The sequence below is a fragment of the Balearica regulorum genome, chromosome 1 (assembly GCF_011004875.1).
Source record: "Balearica regulorum gibbericeps isolate bBalReg1 chromosome 1, bBalReg1.pri, whole genome shotgun sequence".
Lineage (NCBI taxonomy): Eukaryota > Metazoa > Chordata > Aves > Gruiformes > Gruidae > Balearica > Balearica regulorum.
Genome location: NC_046184.1, coordinates 160142858 through 160164984, shown reverse-complemented (window position 1 = coordinate 160164984; position 22127 = coordinate 160142858). Strand labels below are relative to the sequence as shown.

At 37.6% G+C, this 22127-nt stretch overlaps 1 protein-coding gene across 9 annotated transcripts in view; it reads right to left on the bottom strand.

The window, feature by feature from the left end:
• The window catches only part of DOCK9 (dedicator of cytokinesis 9), a 140115-nt gene that overhangs the window by 4926 nt on the left and 113062 nt on the right, over positions 1-22127 (bottom strand). For all 9 annotated transcript variants that reach the window (XM_075740962.1, XM_075741016.1, XM_075740999.1 and 6 more), the window contains exons 40-50: positions 18142-18279; positions 17654-17836; positions 16884-16997; positions 16529-16744; positions 15120-15177; positions 13245-13351; positions 8231-8353; positions 7773-7886; positions 6144-6290; positions 2715-2925; positions 470-660 (exon numbers count right to left, since the gene is read on the bottom strand). In XM_075740962.1, the coding sequence (XP_075597077.1) occupies positions 470-660; positions 2715-2925; positions 6144-6290; positions 7773-7886; positions 8231-8353; positions 13245-13351; positions 15120-15177; positions 16529-16744; positions 16884-16997; positions 17654-17836; positions 18142-18279 (1602 nt within the window). The remainder of the gene's footprint in view (positions 1-469; positions 661-2714; positions 2926-6143; positions 6291-7772; positions 7887-8230; positions 8354-13244; positions 13352-15119; positions 15178-16528; positions 16745-16883; positions 16998-17653; positions 17837-18141; positions 18280-22127) is intronic.

The window sequence follows — 22127 nt, the reverse complement described above, 5'->3', positions numbered from 1 at the left end:
CAAAATGAAATGTTGCACAGTGAGATTTTCTACTATTACCGTCCTCCTACATTTGGGCACTCCCTCTTCATCTCCATAGGCATCTTACCAAAATACAAAAGCAATAATAAGCATGTTGAACCTACTGTGAGCAGACCTACATCTAGGCAAGGTATGTGCATTCCACCTCATATGTGAGGTCACTATTTTATGGTAGTTTCAGCTTTACATCAAAGCCTGGTGGGGCTCAAACCACCATAGATTCCAGAGACAAATCAATCCTTTCATATAACTGTCCTTGAGCAGTGTTTATATGAAATACTTTTATTGCTTTTCCTATTCTGGAAATAACTACAAACAGTGAGCATATTTCTAATTTAAGACATTCCTAAATATACAGAATAGAAACTAAATGATAAAACACTACTTTTATAATTTTTCAGGGACAGCGGCAAGCAAAATAGTTAAATGGCAAAGTACATGGTCTTACCTGAACACTGACACTTCCTTGTAGCTTCAGCTGCAATTTGATCATATCTACTTCAGCTGAAGAGCAAAGCTGCCTAAGTTCTGCAACTTTTTTACTCATTTCATCAATGGCTACTTCAATTGGATTTAAGTCAGTATGGTGCTGGTACATTACTGGAATGCGCTTTTTCACATATGGGAAACAATGTATAGCTATGGACAGAAACAAATTTAATATAGTTAGAAAGAGGCTTTTCAATAAGGTGTGTTTTGACAGAATTTTATGCTAAAATCTCATTTTGACATAAGTAGTTACCCAATTTAATAACATATTTTATAATTAGAAACACTACCAAATGTACACGGAAACAAAATATTGAAAATGTAAATGTGCAGACCTTTACACGTATTATAGAAAAGAAATATCATTGCCATTTCTGCTACTAATAATAACCAAGAAATAATCCACTGGAACTTCATTCACGTGAGAACTGTAAAAAAAAATTGCTTATCATTCACATATCTCAGAGGAGAGAGAAGAATCAAAAATAGCAGAGCTGTATTTTCTTTCCTCAAGTACTAGCTATGGACAGTTGACATTTTAAAGTCATTTATTTAGACTATATTAAAACAGTGATACAGAAGCTCATGTTTAACAGAGACAAAACACAAAATAGTATTTTTCTAAGAACAAGGAAAGCTAGACTCCAGATTCAGAATTCTTGAAGCTTAAGGGAAAAAAAATAAATTATTTGAGGATTATCCCTTGAAGAAACCAATCTGAAAACCTAGTTTTGCCTAAAAATATGAAAAGTATTTTAGCTGATAGCTATAAAGGACTTTAAGTGAAAGAGAACCCATACAGAAGAGAATTAGACCATTTGAATTAATGCTTCCAGTCAAAGCGCAACTCGTTATTTCACGAATTCAGATTTGCACGTTATACAGAAACATTGCCAAACACACAATAACTTTTCATTACCTCCCTGAAAGGTATCATAAAATGCTTTGTATCACTGAACTACACATCTTTACAGTTTGAGCCTATAGGGAAATAGATGGACACTCTCTCTCCCTTCTAAAGCTAACAAATGAGAAACTAAAGCAGAGTGATTGGTTCAAAGTCACAATTGCATATCACATTTTTGAGTATTATTTTCAAGTACGTAATAATTTTAAAAGGTTGTATTGTCTAACAGGATTTTGGTACACTTTGCAATTCTTGTCACCTCCAACAGTCACGTGTGAAAAAGTTTGCCGACGACGCCAAGCTGTGTGGTGTGGTCAACACGTTGGAGGGAAGGGATGCCATCCAGAGGGACCTTGACAGGCTGGAGAGGTGGGCCTGCGCAAACTGCGTGAAGTTCAACAAGGCCAAGTGCAAGGTCCTGCACACGGGTGGGGGCAATCCCAAGCACAACTACAGGCTGGGCGAGGAATGGATTGAAAGCAGCCCCGAGGAGAGGGACTTGGGAGTGTTGGTGGATGAGAAGCTCAACATGAGCCAGCAGTGTGCACTTGCAGCCCAGAAAGCCAACTGTGTCCTGGGCTGCATCAAGAGGTGTGACCAGCAGGTCGAGGGAGGTGATCCTGCCCCTCTACTCTGCTCTGCTGAGACCCCACCTGCAGTACTGCGTCCAGCTCTAGGGGCCCTAGTACAAGAAAGACATGGAGCTGTTGGAGCGAGTCCAGAGGAGGGCCACAAAGCTAATTGGAGGGCTGGAGCAACCCTCCTATGAGGACAGGCTAAGAGAGTTTGGATTGTTCAGCCTGGAGAAAAGGCGGCTCCAGGGAGATCTAATTGTGGCTTACCAGTGCTTGAAGGGGCCTACAGGAAAGCTGGAGAGGGACTGTTTATCAGGGAGTGTAGTGACAGGACAAGGGGGAATGGGTTTAAGTTGAAGGAGGGTCGATTTAAATCAGATGTTAGAAAGAAATTCTTCCCTGTGAGAGTGGTGAGGCACTGGAACAGGTTGCCCAGAGAGGTTGTGAATGCCTCATCCCTGGAAGTGTTCAAGGCCAGGTTGGATGGGGCTTTGGGCAACGTGGTCTAGTGGAGGGTGTCCCTGCCCCTGGCAGGGGGGTTGGAACTAGATGATCTCTGAGGTTCCTTCCAACCCAAACCATTCTATGATTCTATGAAATCTTCTAAAGGATTTTTTCCTGACAAAATATACTATATATATAAACCTAGTATCAAGAATTAAGTATAAAAAACCCCCAAAGGAGCAGTTTTCTTTTAAAGGAAGTTTCCATTCAATCAGTACCTGTCAAAATAGTCCGTCTCTTGCACTGTTCTTCTACTCCTCCTTGTCGTTTACCAGCTTGAGTAAAAGGCATCTCAAACATAAAGCGACGAATGTTATGAGTCCTTTCAAAATCCGTTTTTCTTTCTTGCAACTCTTTTTCTTCAAAGTACGGAATTACATGTGTAACTTGAATATATGCATATTTTGAATCTAAATCCTTAGGATTTACCTTAAAAACATAAGGAAAAAAACCCCCAAATAGCTACATTGTGAATAAAATGGATTTAAATGTAGTCACATGACTTTCAGAAATTAAATTAGGTCTCTTGACCTGTAAGTTACTGAAGACACAGGAAACTATTGCTCTCATGGGGCTTTCTCTGACATACTTTGCTAGTCTTCTATTTGGAAGACAACACAGTTAGATGTATTAAAACACACGGGAGTTTGTTTGGTGGTTTGTGGTGTTTGTTTTTTTTAAACCCTACCATTATTGATATTTGCTATATGCAGAACTGCAAACAAAACATAATACAGAGTTTTACCCATGCTTAACACTTAATACTGGATGTGAAGGCACAGAAACAGAAACCCCAGAAACATATACTTGTCCTCCACGACTGTTGATACAACAGTAGACTAGAGACCAAAAATTGTTATTCATATAAAAAACAGTTAATAACTAAAAATAAACCCCTACATTGCAAATAGTCCAGGTATCACTTTTAAAAGGCACTCCTCTCAACCTGCTGTCCCAACTCTGACACCCAAAGAATACTCTGGTAGGAAAAGGGAAATTGAAGGCTTCACTACTCAGTTAATTTTGTTTCTAGAACTGGCAAAGAGCTGCGTGGACTGGCAGATCTTTAATTTGGTAAGAGTGGCAACTAATTTCCAGTACCAAGGATTTTTTATTTTTTTTGTAAATTCCCCCAACCATTGGACGAAGAATGCACCCTAAATCTGTGCATCTCAAACTTGTTGGGTATCACTTCAGTCCCACTTTAAACACTCATGTTATCTCTGCCTGTCGCTGAGCCATTTCACTTCTATAAACTAAGTGTGAAAAACAACAATGCAAATACACACATGAAGTCATCAGGTTAGTCCTGGAGCAAATTGGGAACAGAGCTAAGGTCTCACTTCTGTTATCCATTTTTTACTGGAACATGCTGGTTGGTTACTTGAGGGAGTGACTACATCAATGGACAAGGGAAGAGCTACTGATGTCATCTATCTGGACTTCTGTAAGGCCTTTGACATGGTCCCCACAACATCGTTCTCTCTAAATTGGAAAGAGATGGATTTGATGGATGGACTATTCGGTGGATAAAGATTTGACTGGATGGTCACACCCAGAGAATAGTGGTCAAAGGCTCAATGTCTGGATGCAGATCAGTGATGAGTGATATCCCTCAGGGGTCTGTACCGCATCCAGTCCTGTTTAATATCTTCATCAATGACACAGACAGTGGGATCAACTGCACGCTCAGCAAATTTGCAGATGACATCAAGCTGTGTGGTGCTGTTGACATGCCTGAGGGATGGGATGCCATTATCTGGACAAGCTTGAGAAGTGGGCCCATGTGAACCTCATGAGGTTCAACAAGGCCAGGTACGAGGTCCTGCACATGGCTTGGGGCAAGCCCCGGTACCAATACAGGCTGAAGGATGAAGGGATTGAGAGCAGCCCTGAGGAGAAGGACTTGGGGGTGTTGGTAGATGAAAAACTGGACGTGAGCTGGCAATGTGCACTTGCAGCCCAGAAAGCCAACTGTGTCCTGGGCTGCATCAAAAGAGGTGTGACCAGCAGGTCGAGGGAGGTCATCCTGCCCCTCTACTCTGCTTTGGTGAGACCCCATCTGGGGTACTGCGTCCAGCTCTGGGGGCCCCAGTACAGGAGAGACATGGATCTATTGGAGCAAGTCCAGAGGAGGGCCATGAAGATGATCAGAGGGCTGGAGCACCTCTCCTATGAAGACAGGCTGAGAAAGTTGGGATTGTTCAGCCTGGAGAAGAGAAGGCTCCAGGGAGACCTTATAGCAGCCTTTCAATAATTAAAAGGGGGTTTATAAGAAAGATGGGGACAGACTTTTTAATACGGTCTGTTGCAATAGGACGACAAGGCATAACAGGTTTAAACTGAAAGAGGGTAGATGTAGATTAGACGTTGGGAAGAAATTCTTCACTGCGAGGGTGGTGAGGCACTGCAACAGGTTGCCCAGACAGGTTGTAGGTGCCCCATCACTGGAAACATTCAAGGTCAGGTTGGATGGGGCTTCGAACAACATGACCTAGTTGAAGATGTTCCTGCTCATTGCAGGGGGGTTGGACTAGATGACCTTTCAAGGTCCCTTCCACCCCAAACCATTCTATGATTCTGTTTTTAAAGTGTATTAAAATCTGGAGTGTTTTCAGCTTATTACACTGGAACTGGTAATTTATGTATTAATTCTGATACAGCTGATAAAAAAAAGTTCTCTACAAATGCTGACAAACACATGCATTATAATTAATTGTAAAGAATTCAGGAGAGTACACCGGAAGAGCTCTGAAAAACTGAGAGTACAATATAAATCTCTTGCCTTCTGTGGCACAAGACTTGCATAAGTCGTCTTCTCCTTTTAAAGTTCCAATTTGAGTAGAATTATTGAAAAGCCCACTATTGATGCACTTTCAGGTCAAGAAGCCCAGCACTGTGTGATCCTAGTGGTAGAATCAAGGAACAGGAGAGACAGGAAATAATACAAGAAAATCACCAAAGAGTCTGAAGCCAAACAAAAGTTAAAAGTCGGCTGAGGAAGGGAATGAAAGGACTACATTGAAAAGAAAGACATCTTGTGCAGTATGCATTCTTCTCAGCCTATGGATACTGTAAGTCCTCTTCAGTTCACCAGTTATGGAGTCTTCAGTTACAAAGAAAAGCATTTCCTATAACAAACCTAGATTTCATTAGATGACTTCATGGAGCATTTTTTCTACAGTTCAAGCATTTATAAAATTGAACAGGCTCAAAGACATAGGCAAAAGATAGAACAATTGATACAGAATTAAAATGTTATTTACATATGGTACTTCTCTTAGAAGAGTAGTCTGTTTCTTATTTCAGAAGAAAGTTTGGAGTCTGCTCTCAAGGTGCAGAAAAGGGAAAACTTCCAAAGAATGACTGTGCAAGAACTTGCCTGAAATACAGCTCAAGGTAACAAAGGATATGATCATAATCCAAATTTTTTCTATGATACAACTATTATTTTGAGAGGTCACACAATGAAAATGAAGCCTTTTCATTTTTCTTAAAGGTAAACTTAATAGTAGACGATATTTCTCCCGTGCCCTTCAACAAGCATGTGTACCAAATGAGTAAAGGACAGCAATCCCACAGTATTTTAAGTGGATTAGTAGAAGTAATATATCAGAATTTTTTAGAGCGCACAAATAATATCATACTTTGCCAGAATCCTGAATCATTTTGACATTTTCAGATCCAAATTTGTCAGAGTAGAGTTTTTGGAGTCTCTGGGAAATTTCTGAAAGAGGCGTGAGTTTAGGCTCTTTATAGATATATTCCTTTCCATCTTCATCCTCAAAGAATCCCTGTAAAAAAAAAAAGTAGTAATCAAAATCTCGGAAAAAGCCCTACATAAGGGAATGATTAAGATGAACATAAAGTTTGTGGCTCAAAGCAAATATAAACATTTAACATCAGGATTCAAGCAAATGTAAATAGAGAGGAATTAAGATTCAAGTAAAAAAGGTTTCCTAAGAGAATGAAAAAAAAAAAAAGAGAACCTAAACAAAACCAAACCACCCACAACAGAAACATGTAATTATCTACTACAGAATGTGTGAAAGATAATGGAAACACACAAAGTTAAAATTGTAAAGGTTTGTTGTAATTTTATGGTGTGCCAAGCCTTTGAGATAACTTTTCTTCACTTTTTAAACAAAAGTGAACTTTCAGCACTGTTTCACTTGCCAAAACAGGAATCTTCTTGCCCAACAGGACTATCTGATTCACAAGTGAGTACTTTGGCAATGGTTTATATAACAATAATCTGAAAAATTTCTTTATATAGTAATAAAAATTTAAATTTTATGTTGTACTAAATAGGCATATACTACTTTAATTCATTACATAAAGCGTTTGTTTTAAAACCATAACTGAATGCAATCTAGAGTACATGGAAAGTGAAACAGGTCTTTGGTTTAAAACAAGCCATGTCCGAGTTCATGTTTGAAATCAGAAAATAAATATTTTTCTCAAACAAAAACAGACAAAATAGAAAAGCACAACATATCATGTATAAACACAGGCTAGACTGACAAAAATACCCACATCAAACTAAGGTGAAATGCAGTAGTTTTTACTGCATTGCTTGCTTTGTAAGCAGGTACTGTAATTACCTCAACATCTGTTTCACTGTCTGTAAACTGGTATTGCTATAAAGTTATAAAAGACAACAGAATACATGTAAAGTTATACTGCTCAGAGTATTTTACAATTCTCCATGCTCAGCTGAACAATTAGCAACTGGGCTATGCATGTAGGAAGTGTATTACTCGATACTGCGTGATACCATACAGATACATATGCATTCTAGACGTGAAGCTGTCCAATACACAGCCAGAACTTTTCTTTAAAGCATGCAATACCGATGCATAGAGTGATTTGTTCTCTAAATGGAACTTAATGTTATTTTGTAATTGTAATGGCTATTAATGCATACCAATCTAAGAAGCAGCCTTGCAAACCACACTATAGCACTACAGACATTAAGTCAATACATTGTTGAGAACTGACATTATAGAAAACTTACCGCTGCCTTAAGGTAGTAAATAAAAGGAGGAAAAAAAAAGCAAAAAATTTACTGAGGAAAATAAGGAAGAATTGTATTGGAATTGACAAACGTTTTAAACTTTATTATTGATTGTGTTTAATTATTTCTTACAGACCACATTTCTTGTGCTTTTTATGTCATGGTATCAATACAGATGATGAAATAGCATACCTTGGAAAATAAATTCAGGTGTTTCTTACTGCATACTACAGACAAATGAAAGTTAAGTAATACTCACCTGTCCAAAGAACGCTACCCTGAAATAAGTTCCCAGCAGTCTCTTGCCTGTATGCATAACTTCTGTTACTTTACTGTATGCTCGATGAAGAGTATCATATAAATGAGCAAGCCTCTAAAAATAAAAGAAAACAATCATGGGGTAAAGGAATAACATAGAATTTTCCTATCTTAAAACAACAATGAACAATGTCCTTGTAGTTAATAACTTAAAACATTGTTTCACTGAACAGTAGTAATAGGTTTAGCACTTATATCAGAATGACAATATGCAAGATAAATTTTTAATTATTTTATTTAAATAAAACAATTTTTAATTATTAAAAAATAAAACAAAAATTTCAACACATTTCAGTTACAGTTGTAACACTCCTTTTATGTGCAATGTATCATGCAGTTAGACTAGAAAAATTGAAATTTTTTTTCTTGCTCAAATTTACTTATGATGGAAATTAGTACCTCGAAATCTCTCCGTTTTTCATAAATAGGAATTATAAGTTTATATATGTCAGCAATGAGTTCATAGCGTTCTGCCTTCCAGAGTCCATCAGCACACTGCTCCAACAATTCCATCAGCACATCCTAGATTTGGATACACATTTGAAAAAGTAAAACAGTTCAGTACTCATGAAAGCACAGCAAATAATTATACCAAAGTTCTTTCCAATGAAAAGGGAGATCCTGCCTCAAAACAAAATTATCTACACATAGTAATTTAAATTACTGTGGCAATCAAAAATTGCTAAAAGGAAACAAATAAGAATGGTCTGAGTGTACACATGCACTCTTTGTATTTACCACAAAGAGTGTTTTTCTTTCAGATACTCCTGACCTCCTAAGTCTACAAATGACACCTGTGTGAGGACTCTAACTTGTCTTACCTTGTAACATGTTTTTTTCAAAGTGTTCTTTCCTTGGTGGTTTGTTTTGTTTTTCTGCAGATAACTCTATTTTTAAAAGGTAGCTAAACGAACACTTAACTGTAATAGTTCAGAAGGATACCATCAAATAAATTACATCAACAGTAAAACAAAGATACAATCCCAAAATCTGTACTCAGGAGTAATTATCAAGGTTCAACAGTTAGAGAAGCTAAGAAATCCCAAAAGGTCAAAACAGTCACAAGCAAGAAACCACCTTGGTTTTGCTGGGTTTGATCCTAATACTCTCATAGCAAAAAGACAGTTATTTAAGATTAAATAAGAACTATGCTTACTTGTACATTAAAATAGAAATATACATTTTGCATTAGAGCAGTCACATCATAATTATAAAGTCCTTTCCTTCAGTTTGTCATATTACTTTATTTTCTGTGGATTTAATTTCTACTTCAATAAGTGTAACAAAACTAAGATAACATTATTACTTCACTCTGGTTTTCATAAATTCAAAATTACAGGGCTAACTCCATTAACTAAATTACAACAATGTTACAGATATTATGGAACAACTTATAGCTCCTGTGACAAAGCTACTCACAGCTGGATTGTGATGGAACCACTGAGCCCACTTCCATCCACATTCCCTAACACACCTCAGTCCTCTTCAAACATGTCTGGAGCTCCAAGAACCTCCAGGAGAATCCACGTCTGAGATTGAGAGGTGTCAGAAGACATGACATTTTTACTTCTTGAGACCTTCTGGTACCACTCTTGCATCATAGTGGGTGAAGCCAGAAGCTGGAAATAACTCCTTTTATCCTAAGAAGGGATCCAATACTATGCTATTCCCTTCCTTCCCTCGGTAAAGGACTGAGATAGCATAGACATCACTAAGAAAAGCTGACTTTAATACTGAGACTGAAAAATGCTACCCTTATCCACATGCTGCAACAATCCCTAGAACATCCCTTCCTTTCCCCCAGTCATTATGGGACTGTATAGACTTCCCAATATCTCCATCCTCAGCAACCAAGGGATGAGAACTGAAAGACCAGCATCACTGCTGGACTACAAGGGCTGCCCACAAACGCAGTTCTATGACAAGAGTCAACTCAGACACCAGAGGGCATCCAAATGCAGCAAAGCAGTAAAAATTTTTTTTGCACGCAGGAGGGAAAAAAAAAAAGATCTAAAGAGCAAAAGCTTCACGTGGGAGAGCTGACAGGAGGGAAGAAAAGAACAGAATATTTCTGGGCCACCTGTCTCAGCGCTTATCCATTCTTCTGGGAAGAAGTTTTTTCCATATATCCAATCAGAGTTTTCCTTGTAATCTGTGAGAATGGCCTCTTACTCTTTTATTGTGCATCTCTTAGAAGAGTCTGGGTCTTCCCCTAACCACCTTAGTGTCTGGACTTTTTCCAGTTTGTTGATATCTCCCTTGACTTTGTAGGTGCAGCACAAGGCACAGAATTAATGATGGGGCACCACAAATGCCAAGCAGGAGGGGGAAAACCCGCTTCCCTCCACTTCTTGACTCTCCGATCTTTCTGATACAGCCCAGCATGCAGTTGGCCTTTGCTGCCACAAGGCTACACTGCTAATTCCCCTTCAACCTCTCCTCCACCAGAACTTCCAGGTCTTTCGGTAGAGTTGCTGCCCAGCCTGTCCGTCCCCTGCCTCTACCGAGACATTGGGCGACTATTTTTTTTCTTCAGATGCAAGACTTTGCATTTGTCTTTGTAGATCTTTGAGACGGTTGTCACTTGTTCCTCCAGTTTGATACCCCTGTAAATGGCAGCCCTGCTCCCAGCAGATCAGTCACACCCCCTCTAATCAGTTTCATCCACACTTGATGATACACTGTATCCCATGATCCAGATGGCTAATGAAGATGTTAAATAGTATCAGCCTGAGTATCCTTGAAGAATACCAGTCTTCATCATACTTAAAGTATCTTGTATGTTTGGGTAAGTACTTATTTCTGTTTTATAAAGTGCTTTAATAAATTGAATTTTACTGTACATTGATCACTTACAAGAGCTATAGTGCCATCTGAGCTGTGAAGCTCTTTCATTTACCATCTGCAAGTTAGAATAATTCCTCTCATGGAAAGTTATAGCTAACAAGAGACCAGAAAAAACAGGAAGGTAGAGATTGACTGTGGTGGAGCGGTATTCTGAATTTTGGAAAGCAACAAATCTGAATAAAATTGTTTCCAACCTTAATCTGCATGGAATCTGGCATCTGCCACAGGCCTGTTCACCATAGCTCAGATCTCTTACAGATGGAGTGCTTACAGCAAAATCTAGCATGGAAAGGCTGTCAGGTTCCAGGCTTTTACTTTCCTAGTTCTGACACCCAGATGATTTTAGTTCTGCAAGGAGAATTTGACTTGTGCTGCTGAATAGGCTGTCTAGGTAAACAACTATTTTAATGAAATGCACACAGTAACTTTGTTTAAAAAAAAAAAACAAACCCAAAACAACAACAACAAAAAAAAACCCCCACAAAATTTTGGGTTTTGAACTGGCTAGTTTAGGATATGAGTCAGAGTAACCCTGGCCTGAGAGAGAATTCTTTTAAAATGAGAATTGAGAATTGTAAAAAATTCCATTTTTAAAATGAGAAACTACATAAAGTCTTAAGACAGATTTCACTTCATTAGAAAGACTTTATATAAACTGGAGAATATAAAAGACTTTTTATTCCTTTTAGAAACATGGAGGGATCCCCCCCAGCCCCCCATACTTGTAATTCCTCTTTTGGAGATTTAACTCTAAATAAGTCGTATCCAAGGAAATCTCAAGTTTTGAGAAAGAAATTCCATATGACTCTTGTTACCGCATATAGGATGAATTCCCAGCAGAGCAACATTTTGCTCAGTAGTAGTAAAGTACATCTTGAAAGATGTTTCTGCTTTCTGATTTCTGTACCCAATTGATCTGTCACATGATGTTCTCTTAGACTAATACAGTTTTGCTTACATAAGAACATACTGAGGAAACACCCCATATATGCATATGTTCCTACTCATGCAGCAACTAGACTACCTGTTTTGAAGTACTTCTATAAAATACTAGTCATCTTAGTTTATCTATGATTTTTAGCCTAAAACCTAAACAGCTCTTCCCCATTAATATTCTTCCTGGGGTGAACTATACGAAGTTACCTGAAAAATAGTAACTTTTTTTTCAATATTTAATCAGTTAGAGTGCTACATGGTTAAGTTTAAAAAGGGTTGCATGCAGGGAAAAATGAAATTTGACAAGGGTTATAATTTCACTCTTGACTTACTTCCGTTCCATGGAAATACTGAGAGATGGAAACAAACACGCATAGGGTTCAATGACCCAGAAAAAACAGTATACTCTTTTTGCAGAGACTGACTAATGAGAAAAAGAATAAAGACACTCCAATTTAAAAAATAAAATAAATAAAAAAATCAGCTCTGACAGAGTTTAGTTTGTCAGGTAGATACTGACAAGAATTTCTAACAAAAGTTTCCATCAATAGTAGTCACAAGAAACCCAACTTTTGGCTCACTTAGAGCAGCTTACATTTTGGTTTGAGTAACATGCTAAAATCCATGCTGGATCAGGAGAATCAGTGATGTAAAGAAAACAGCACATAAAATTCAAAAAAAGCAATCTGCTATTGGCTGTCTTTGGAAAGAAAAAGCACCATATTTCTCATTTCAAGTGATTCCAACTCCTGTCTTCCCAGAAAAAGGCAAGTCAACAATTTTTGTCTTAAAACTAGAGAGCAAAGCAGTACCAGAACTTAGGAGTGTAACACAGGTACCCTGTTAGTACCACCACAATTTGCACAGTCAAATAATATTGTCATACACCTTCACCATATACAGACTAAAACACAAAAGAAAAATATTTTTGGTTGTACAATTATGCTTACACACCAGGGATTTTACTGACACAGCTACTGCAAGCAGTGGTCTATTCCTCCCTCCTCCACCTATACTTGCAAATACATAGCATAGACATAGTTCTTCATGAGCAAGATTATTCATATTACTAAGAAGCCTATATGACAGGATTAACATTTACTGTAGAACTAGCACAGACTGATCAGCAAAGACACAAGGAGTGAAACTTACGCCAGAAAAAAACCCTATTGACAGAAGTCTGGTGTCAGTAAAACCACTTTCATTGTTATGGCATATTTGCTTAGGTAAACTGTAAACCAGCAAGAAACAGTGAATACATTTGCATGATTGCTGGTGTAGGAACAATCTAAATCAAAGTCAGTTTAAAAAAACCCCACACCTTGTTAAGTCTAATAAATAAGCCACATCAGCGTTCATCCTGTCAACCAGCTTAAAAACCCATTTTGCTTATTTTTATTCCAATAATGGTGTTGATGTGCTAGTGCATTATTTAACATATACGTATATAGTAAATTCTCTAAAGCTGGAACAGCTTACAGAAATTTTTTATTTCAGTTTTAGGATAATAGTGGCTAAGAAAACAATTATAATATATATCATTAGTCAGTCTCCAGATGGAAACACAAAACTTTGGAAAACAAACAGTACTTCAATGTGCATCAATTCTAACACTCTTATGTTTACTTACTTCATTGAAGTGAACATCTTGCATACCAACATCCTCCATCATTGAAGCCTCTTCATCTATATTAGGTGTGATTACCCTGAAAGCAGTACAACCTTGCCTAAACATCCCTATCATTGAAAAAAAAAAAAAAGAAAAGAAAAAAAAAGAAAAGAAGACAAATTTACTTTAGGCCATTTTGTGATGCTAGATAAGGCAGAAGCCTTATTTAAATACTGAATTAATAACTAAAAAAAATCCATCCTCCCACTGCATGATTAAAATATTAAAGCTCACATTACTGTGTAAGTATAAACAGGTTTTAAAAAAAAAAAACCTTACAAGTGTTAATATCTGGACTCTTATCTACCAAAATAAGTAATGTCTGACTCTTCCTATTTTATATTAAACCTGCATCTAATCTACCCCACCCCAAATCTGAAGTAACCAAGGTAACTTTTATAGTATGCTGGAACCATGCACATGAACAGGCCCTGGCATATCAGCTTCCCCAGTCTGAACAATACGAATGGACTAACATCAACCACAAAAAGAGCAGAGGATGGCAATATGGATTGTTCAGCTGCAGAGACAGAAAGTCAGTCTACAAGCAAGGAAAAAAAAAAAATCAAACCAAACCAACCAACACACCAGCAATCTAAGTTCCTTTACTGAAATAAGTATTTAGCAAACATGAGTTTTAAAATATTCTAGCATGAAACGTACCTCTTTTAAGCATTGTTTAGCTCTTCTTTATCATATTGAATTGTTGAATTAAGAAATCAGGATTTTTGGCCAAAAATTGTATTAATTGAAGCCTCAAGAAGAATCAGTGACAAATACAGAAGCGCAAGGACATGCACTTATTTATTTCACAGCTCATTCCTACAAAGATTCTTTCTGCTCTCGTGGGAGTCTGACCACCAGAGGTTTTATTGAATGACTGCCTTAAATGCATGGTTTTGTTTTGTTCCTGGAAATACCACTCCCAAAGGAGTCACAAATTAATACAGATTACCACTATTTATCAGTTAGTTGTTTTCAGGGTTGCAAGAGGACATAGTAACTTTGACAAGTTTCAGATTTGGTCTCAGAGAAGCTTCTGAAATCATTGGGGCAGATGGGATAGCCTATACACTACACAAGTATCTGGCAAGAGGCGCAAAAGGAACTGAGAAAAGGCATCTTGCAGACTTGTGGCTTGGCTTCATTTTGAACTGTCACGCAAAGGCAAAGCTAAAAAGCTGTGAACATGAATTTGCCTGCTACAAAAACAAAACACTGGCTCAACATCACCATAATCAATCTAAACAGATTTCTGAAATTTTCTTCCAGAGATCTATTTTTCTTATAAAAGTCATCTATTCTATTTTCTCAAATCCCTGAGAACTCTTCTGATTCTATAGATGTAAGATAATTTTCTACCCTATCTCAAGAGTCAAAATTGCTTACTTTGACAGACAGCTGCTAGCACAGAACTCCAAGACAGGTGAAGCATTCTGAGTGCTATGATTACTGGCTCAGCATCTGAAAATTTGTACAAATTTATTTTGACTTCTCTGGCAATGCCAAGTTTCCCTCTGTGCAGTGAGAGACTACTTGTGGAACAAGAATATTCACTGATAAGATTGCTTCAGAAAGGGTCTGACTTCGGCTGTTAGCAGCTCTCACGTAAAATTAAAATTTTTATTTTCCTAAAAATTCACTTTACCTGCATCTGAAATGCTGCCCCTTAGATATGCAAGTAAGCTCTTAAATATGTGAGCCTGCTACCTGGTTAGGTCAGAATTTTTTCCTTGGTGAACACTGAAATGCCTAAAACTGGCTCAAGGAAGCTACTGCTTTTCCTAATCTATAATAAAAAAATATAAACATTAAAGCAAGATTTCAAAATCATACCTTTTCGTGTGAGATATTCTGCGACCAGTGCTGCTACATGGACATAGCACATTGCCGCCTAAAACAGAAATAGTAACTTATAAATTACAATTATAAAGGAACTACTAAAAAGAAGGTATAAAATAAGAGCCCCAGCCTGAGATAATTTCTTTGGTTTTCCTTTTTGCTGCTTTGCAGATGTTCTATGACTGGTGTAAGAATTCTCCGTCTCATTTATGCAAAACAATAACTGTTTGCACAAGAGCAGTCCTTTTTCACCAAAGCATCAAGTAGCATGGACAGCAGTTCACAGTCTGAGAGTGACCACGGATCACAAGTCACAAGGTAAGAACGCCATGGTATAATAAAAGCAGGAAAATCTCTTTTGGGATATATTTTAAGTGTTATGTGAAAGGCTGCAGAATCTCAGACACTGGAATTGAAGGAAAAAGGTAAGTATCTGTCAGAAATTCTCTCCAGTTTGTACTTTGTATGGAGTTGGGCTTGGTGATTTACAGAGGTCCTCATCTAGCCGTATGGTCAAAGATTCTAAGTTTTCAAACAAAAAAAAAAATAAAAACAGACTTGAAAAGGACTAATAGAGCTTGTCTTCTGAGAGCTGAAATTGTTCAAAATACAAGCTAATAACAGTATTGTATATGCCTTCTGCGTTGCTACCATATAGAAAAAAAGAATTCGAGTACAAAGACATGAGTAAGAAAGAAAGCAGCTACTATTTCCTGGAGATATTTACTTGCTTACATGATGCTAAGTTTAACAGACATGTTTATGAAATTCAATTATGTGATGCAATGTGGTTTACTTTCAGATGGAATAAAATTCCAGCAACAGACAAAATTGATCCTGTACACTGATAAAATACTTACATCAGGACAAATAAAAATCCCCACTCCCAATTCTCCCTTTTGCTAGAATTAAATACTTGAACAGCACGGTGAAATCAGATAGCTTTCTTCTTCCAAACAAAAAAAATTGCAATTTGTCCATTTTAAGAACATTAAGAGTTTTTTGTAAGCAGTTTGGAATAGAATCAAGCTAATTTTGTAAAGGCAAGTGCAAAGGAATTTAAGGAGTGGCTTTAAGTGTTTTAGCAACTGATAACAAATGTATTTTTAAGTAGAAAGTCTGTGTCTTCCGTGGTTTGCTTTGAGCATTCCTGGCTTAGTAGCATGTCAGCTACAGTAGTTAAACATATACCTTACATTAGTAATCAGAAATGACTTACAGATGTACTTGGGTAGGATGAAAAACTTAACAGCCGTTGAAACTAATCTACTAACAATTTGAAATTTATTAGAAACGTCTGTTGTATTACACACTTACAGCTACATATAGTACATTCAATTTCAAGAAAGACGAGCTTAAGTTTATTACGAAGATAAAACTAGTTTTGATTTTTTTTCTCTTACCTCTGAAAGATCTCCATTTTTAACGTGGATCCTTGCCATGCTGTCTAACCATGTCTTCCTTAGTTCAGGGGTACTAGCATAAGACTTTGCCAAACTGTACTGGAGGTCTACAAGCATTTCTGGATCATTTTCGTGTTCCTTCATCTGAGCTGTAGCCATCAGTACTGTACGAATCCGTTTTGTTAAATCCTTAACATCAGAAGGGAATGTAGTGTGCTAAAACATAAAAAAGTTAGGTTAACTACTATCTTTTTCTGTTCTTTGCATAATAAAAACTTGAAACATAATTGCAAAAGATGCTATGAAAGTTTTCAAGCATCCTTCTAACAGTATGGAAAGAAGAATAAAAACAGACCTTTATAATTCTGTCATTATTGGCACAATTATTGATGATGGAAAGAGACTGCTGAAATCTAGTTCCTCCAATTCCAACAACATCAGCAATTAGCTGGCTTACTGAAATAATAACCTTGACAGAAACAAATGTCTTGTTAGTGCATATTTCATGACATACCCTTGAAATGTACCTATGAAGCAATTACAAAGGATGTTTTGTTCTTTTTAACTGAAAGATTATTCCCTTAAGTAAAATTATATTTGATTTTTTTCCCCAAAGTTACTTGTTTAATAACACAAGCAAGGAAAAACAGGCTTGTGAAAATTTAATGCACCTGCATTCTCTGCTCTAAAGACTGACTGCTAGGTGAACTAGCCAGAGGTCATAAAAGTAGTAAACTATTGTTACCAGCTTTGTCAGAACACACAGTTTTCTATGTATTTGTTTTAGACTTTTACGTGCTTGTTGCTGCATTCTTGTCTTCAGACGCAACGTGGTATGCCATTTAACAATCACAATAACATCTACAAAACAGAACATTTGCTGCTCACAAATAAAAATTATTTCCTACAAAAGATAGGGCCATCCAATTGTTTCTAAGTATTTCCTTGTACTGAATGTACTTTTATTGCCATCTTTTTACTCTTAGAATTGTATCAGCCTCGCTTGAACTCAAAATAATTTCTTGTATGTCTTTATCTGACAGGGCTTTGCACACTGGTATGCAACTGTGCATCTACAAATACAATATTTAAAAAAAAAAAAAAGAATAAAGAAAATATACTAACTTGCAGGTGTGTCCTAACAAAAGACTTCTTTCCTGTGTAATCAAAATTATTCCTCATTAAGAAGTACAGTAATTGTGAAGCTTCAGTACGAATTGAACTCAGTTTGGAATTACAATACTTCAGAATTTCATAGCACAGTGCAGAACACATATCAGCTCTACCTTCATAAAACGTAGAAGGAAACTGAGGAAAAAGTAGAAAAAATGTTATTCATTAACACTACCTTCAGTTCTTGATAAAATAAGCATGTCAAGTGAAATACAAATATATTAACATTCCCAAACTGTGGAAGAAATAGACAGTTACAGTAGTTCATGACAAAACAATTTTTACAGTAATTCAAAGGACAATTATTCCACACTGTTGGGATCAGATCAATCCTTATACACCGATTTTAATTTGGGATTCTAGTTCCTCAATTTTTACATAGTATATTGTTAACTAAAGAACTGGATAAGTACTTGAAGATTCATTATTTTAAAACTTACCTTAAAAATAAGTGCCCTTAAAGCAATGAAGACATTTTTCAATGCTGTTTCAGACTGATTCTTCTGAAGGAAGCAGAGGTACACATCAAATACTTTCTTCATCAGTGGATTATGCCCATGATCAGTCAGCAGTTGATTCTTTAAATTGACAGTGAGAATTTAGGAGTTTTGTACAGTGATACATTTATACTATTCTAAGAACATACACAGATCATCAAAGCAGGAAATAATAATTAAAAAAGAATGTGTATAGTATTACTAAGATGTTTAATAACACAAACATATCTGAATTTTAATTAGATATTTCTAACACTTCATTAAGCTTGCTTATAAAGAAAGTGTTAGCTTCTGAATAGATTTCTAGAACACTATTGTTTTTAACAGCTGTTAGTTAAATCAATTACTATTAACAATTCTTTGAGAGGTGCAAGGTATTAACAGACTGTGGTTACGCTGGCTTTAGCAGCCCAGACAGTGCAATTTTCTCACAGCAGTACCTCCTACTACAATGATCTCAAAAAAACTCCCCCAAATTAAATTCTCACCCACTCACCATTTTTCATTACTGTCCTAGAACTGAAAGGGCACTTAAGGACAAAGATTTAATTAGTCTGCAGAATTTTACCTGCATCAATACTCAAAAGCCCATTCTGAGGCATGCAACACACAGGGCTACTCTTCATTTCTGTATCACCAACCTGCTGCCTTGCATTCTAACTTGTCTTTTTAAATCTGGTCTCCTCCAATTTCTCTAGCACAGGTACTGGCTTTTACACTTCATATTGCTGCTGTTTTGCTCTGGGGACCTGTTTTCTTCCTCTGTCCACCAAGCATATGCACTAGGTTCCTATGGGACTCTAGGACGAAACAACGAGGTCTCTCCTCTTACAAAACACGAAAATAGGTTAATCAATTCAGGGACTGCTCAATCCAGCCCAGGGAGTCCAGAAGTGAGAGGACCATGTTAAGTATTGCTTCCTCTGATTCCACTGGCCCTCCAACAAGATTCTACTAGGTCTTGCACCTTCTGCATCTCCCCTTAGCACACTCCACTCTTCCTTGTCATTACTATGTACTGGCATCCAAAGGGTATGCTGCAAGGCAGCTCCATTACTATCTCAAGTAAGTTTTAAGGTAATATTAACTCAAAGAATCTAGTTTAACAAATATTTTAAAAACCCCAGTGTAGACCTGGACTCTTGTGGCATGCCTTAAGCCCTCTCAAAAATGGAAGAGATGTCTAACTGCAGATATCTCCTTTTCTATTCATGGAGACACAGAAGAAATTCTTCAGGCTAAAGAATTTCAGCATAGCCCTAGGCATTTCAGGTGTTCCTCAATATTAAAAAATTGGAGGCAGAAGTCCTCCATTAAAAGCCATTGTGATAGTGTGACTTGCAGTCCAGAAGAACTCAGTGTGGTTTCAAGCTTTGTGGATGAATAGATACAAATGCTTCCAGGAGACCAAAGATCTCCAAAGACTATGCAGTGACACCACAGGCAGGCCATTTTAGAGGAAGCTACACATAAATGGTTGGATCTAAGCCAGTCAGCCTATTTGGTCATAGGAAAAAGTTTTGTCTCTTGGAACAGTATACAGATCTCTGTGGATAACCCAAGCCTAAACACCTAACTGCAAGTTCTACAAGATGGTATGGCTTACTACTTCCAGATTTACAGCAAAATAATGAAACATTGTCTAACAAACTCCTATCCTTACGAGGAAATTGATATAATATCCATTCTTCAGACATCCCAACATCAGAGATAGGTAGTTCACTAAAACCACCTAAAGCAGTAGGAATTCACACAGGATCAGTGAAAATTCTACCAAGAAGCAGACATAATTTGTGATTTCGCTACTGTAATAGATAACAGAGATCTGGATCCCCACTAGTGAAAGATGATCTTGAGGAAAATATTGTCCGGCCTTCTATATAATATGCTAATTATTCCCCAAAGAAGCAGACTGATATTACTAATTTGGTGGTCTTCTATGATGGAGTCACCACATCAATGGACAAGGGAAGAGCTATGAACATCATCTATCTGGACTTCTGTAAGGCCTTTGATATGGTTCCCCAGAACATTCTTGCCACTAAATTAGAAACATGGGTTTGACAGATGGACTGTTAGAAGGATAAGGGATTGGCTGTATGGCTGTGTCCAGAGAGTTACACTCAATGGCTCGATGTCCAGGTGGAAACCAGTAACGAGTCTGCAACCTTAAGGGTGCATACTGGGACCAGTACTATTTAATATTTTCATCAGTGACACAGACAGTGGGATTGAGTGCACCCTCAGCAAATTTGCAGACAATACCAAGTTGAGTAGCGCAGTTGATTTGCTAGAGGCTTCCCTGTAGCATGCCATCCAGAGGGACCTCGACAGGCTTGAGCAGTGGGCCCATGCAAACCACATGAAGTTCAACAAGGCCAAGTGCAAGGTCCTGCACATGGGTTGGAGCAATCTCCAGTATCAATATAGACCTAGGGATGAATGCATTGAGAGCAGCCCTATGGAGAAGGACTTGGGGATACTGGTGGATGAAAAGTTGAACATGAGCCAACAATGTGTGCTTGCAGCCCAGAAAGCTAATTGTATCCTGGACCGCATAACAAGAAGCATGGCCAGCAGGTCGAGGGAGGTGATCCTCTTCCTCTGTTCTTGTGAGACCCCACCTGGAGTACTGCGTCCATCTCTGGGGTCCCCACTACATGAAAAACATGGATGTGTTAGAGCTGGTCCACAGGAGAGCTACAAAAATGGTCAGAGCGCTGGAGCACCTCTCCTATGAAGACAGGCTGAGACAGCTGGTGTTGTTAAGCCTGGAGAGACCTGGGGAGACCTCACTGCAGCCTTTCAATACATAAAGGGTGCTTACGCAGAAGTTGGAGAGAGACTTTTTACTGAGGCCTGTAGTGACAGGATAATGGGCAACAGTTTTAAACTGAAAGAGGGAGACAGTAGGTTCAGATTGCACATAAGGAGGAATTTCTTTATTTACTTATAATGAGGGTGGTGAGACACTGAAACACGTTGCCCAGGGAAGATGTGGATGCCCCATCACTGGAAGCGTTCAAGATCAGGGGTTTGAGCTACCCGATCTAGTGAAAGACATCCCTGCCCATGGCGGGGTGTGTGTGTGTTGTGTGTTGGACTAGATGACCTTTCAAGGTCCCTTGCAACCCAAACCATCCTATGATTCTATGATTTTATGTATTTTAGTGCAGCTGATTGAAAAGAAGCTCCTGATTCTCCTGCCTGTTTTGTTTGGATCTTATAGACTATTCTGGTAGACTATTCCTATAGACTCTTACCTACTTTCTTAACATACCGCATACAGAAAATGTTGAAGGACTGTCATTCCAAGTATGATGGGCAGCTGATAACTAAAATATTAGTGTTCATTCTTCTTTAAATCATTAAAACTACATATCTTCATTTCCAATTCTGTCATGAAGTCTGTGGACAGAACTGGTTCTAAACTCTGTCTAATTAAATTACTAATAAAATGAATCTCATTATAAATAAGCTCATGTTTTCATAACTAGATTAAAGATAAGACACTAAATTTGAATCTTCAAGCAAGGATTTGGATACACTGCTCTAATTAGGGGAGAAGTTAGAGCTATCATTTCTCCTTTTTGTAGCTTCGGCTTTAATGTTTGGAAAAGCTCAAAAAAACAGGAGGGGTATTCAAGTGGGCACGCTATAAAAAGATTCCACAGGAGAGCTACAGTAACAGATACAACCAAAAGAAGTCTTATTAGTGGACAAATTGAAATAAAATTACAGAAAAGGAACACACACAAAAACTGTTAATTAATGAGTGACTTAATATAAAAAGCCAAGTTCAATAGAAAAGTCTGATAGTGTCCAATTAGCAATTATGGTTTTGCCATACAATAGATCTTTCACCCCACATGGCCTTTAAAAGACAGTTTTACCACTAATATTAGGTAGACACTGAAGTTTCTAGAAAT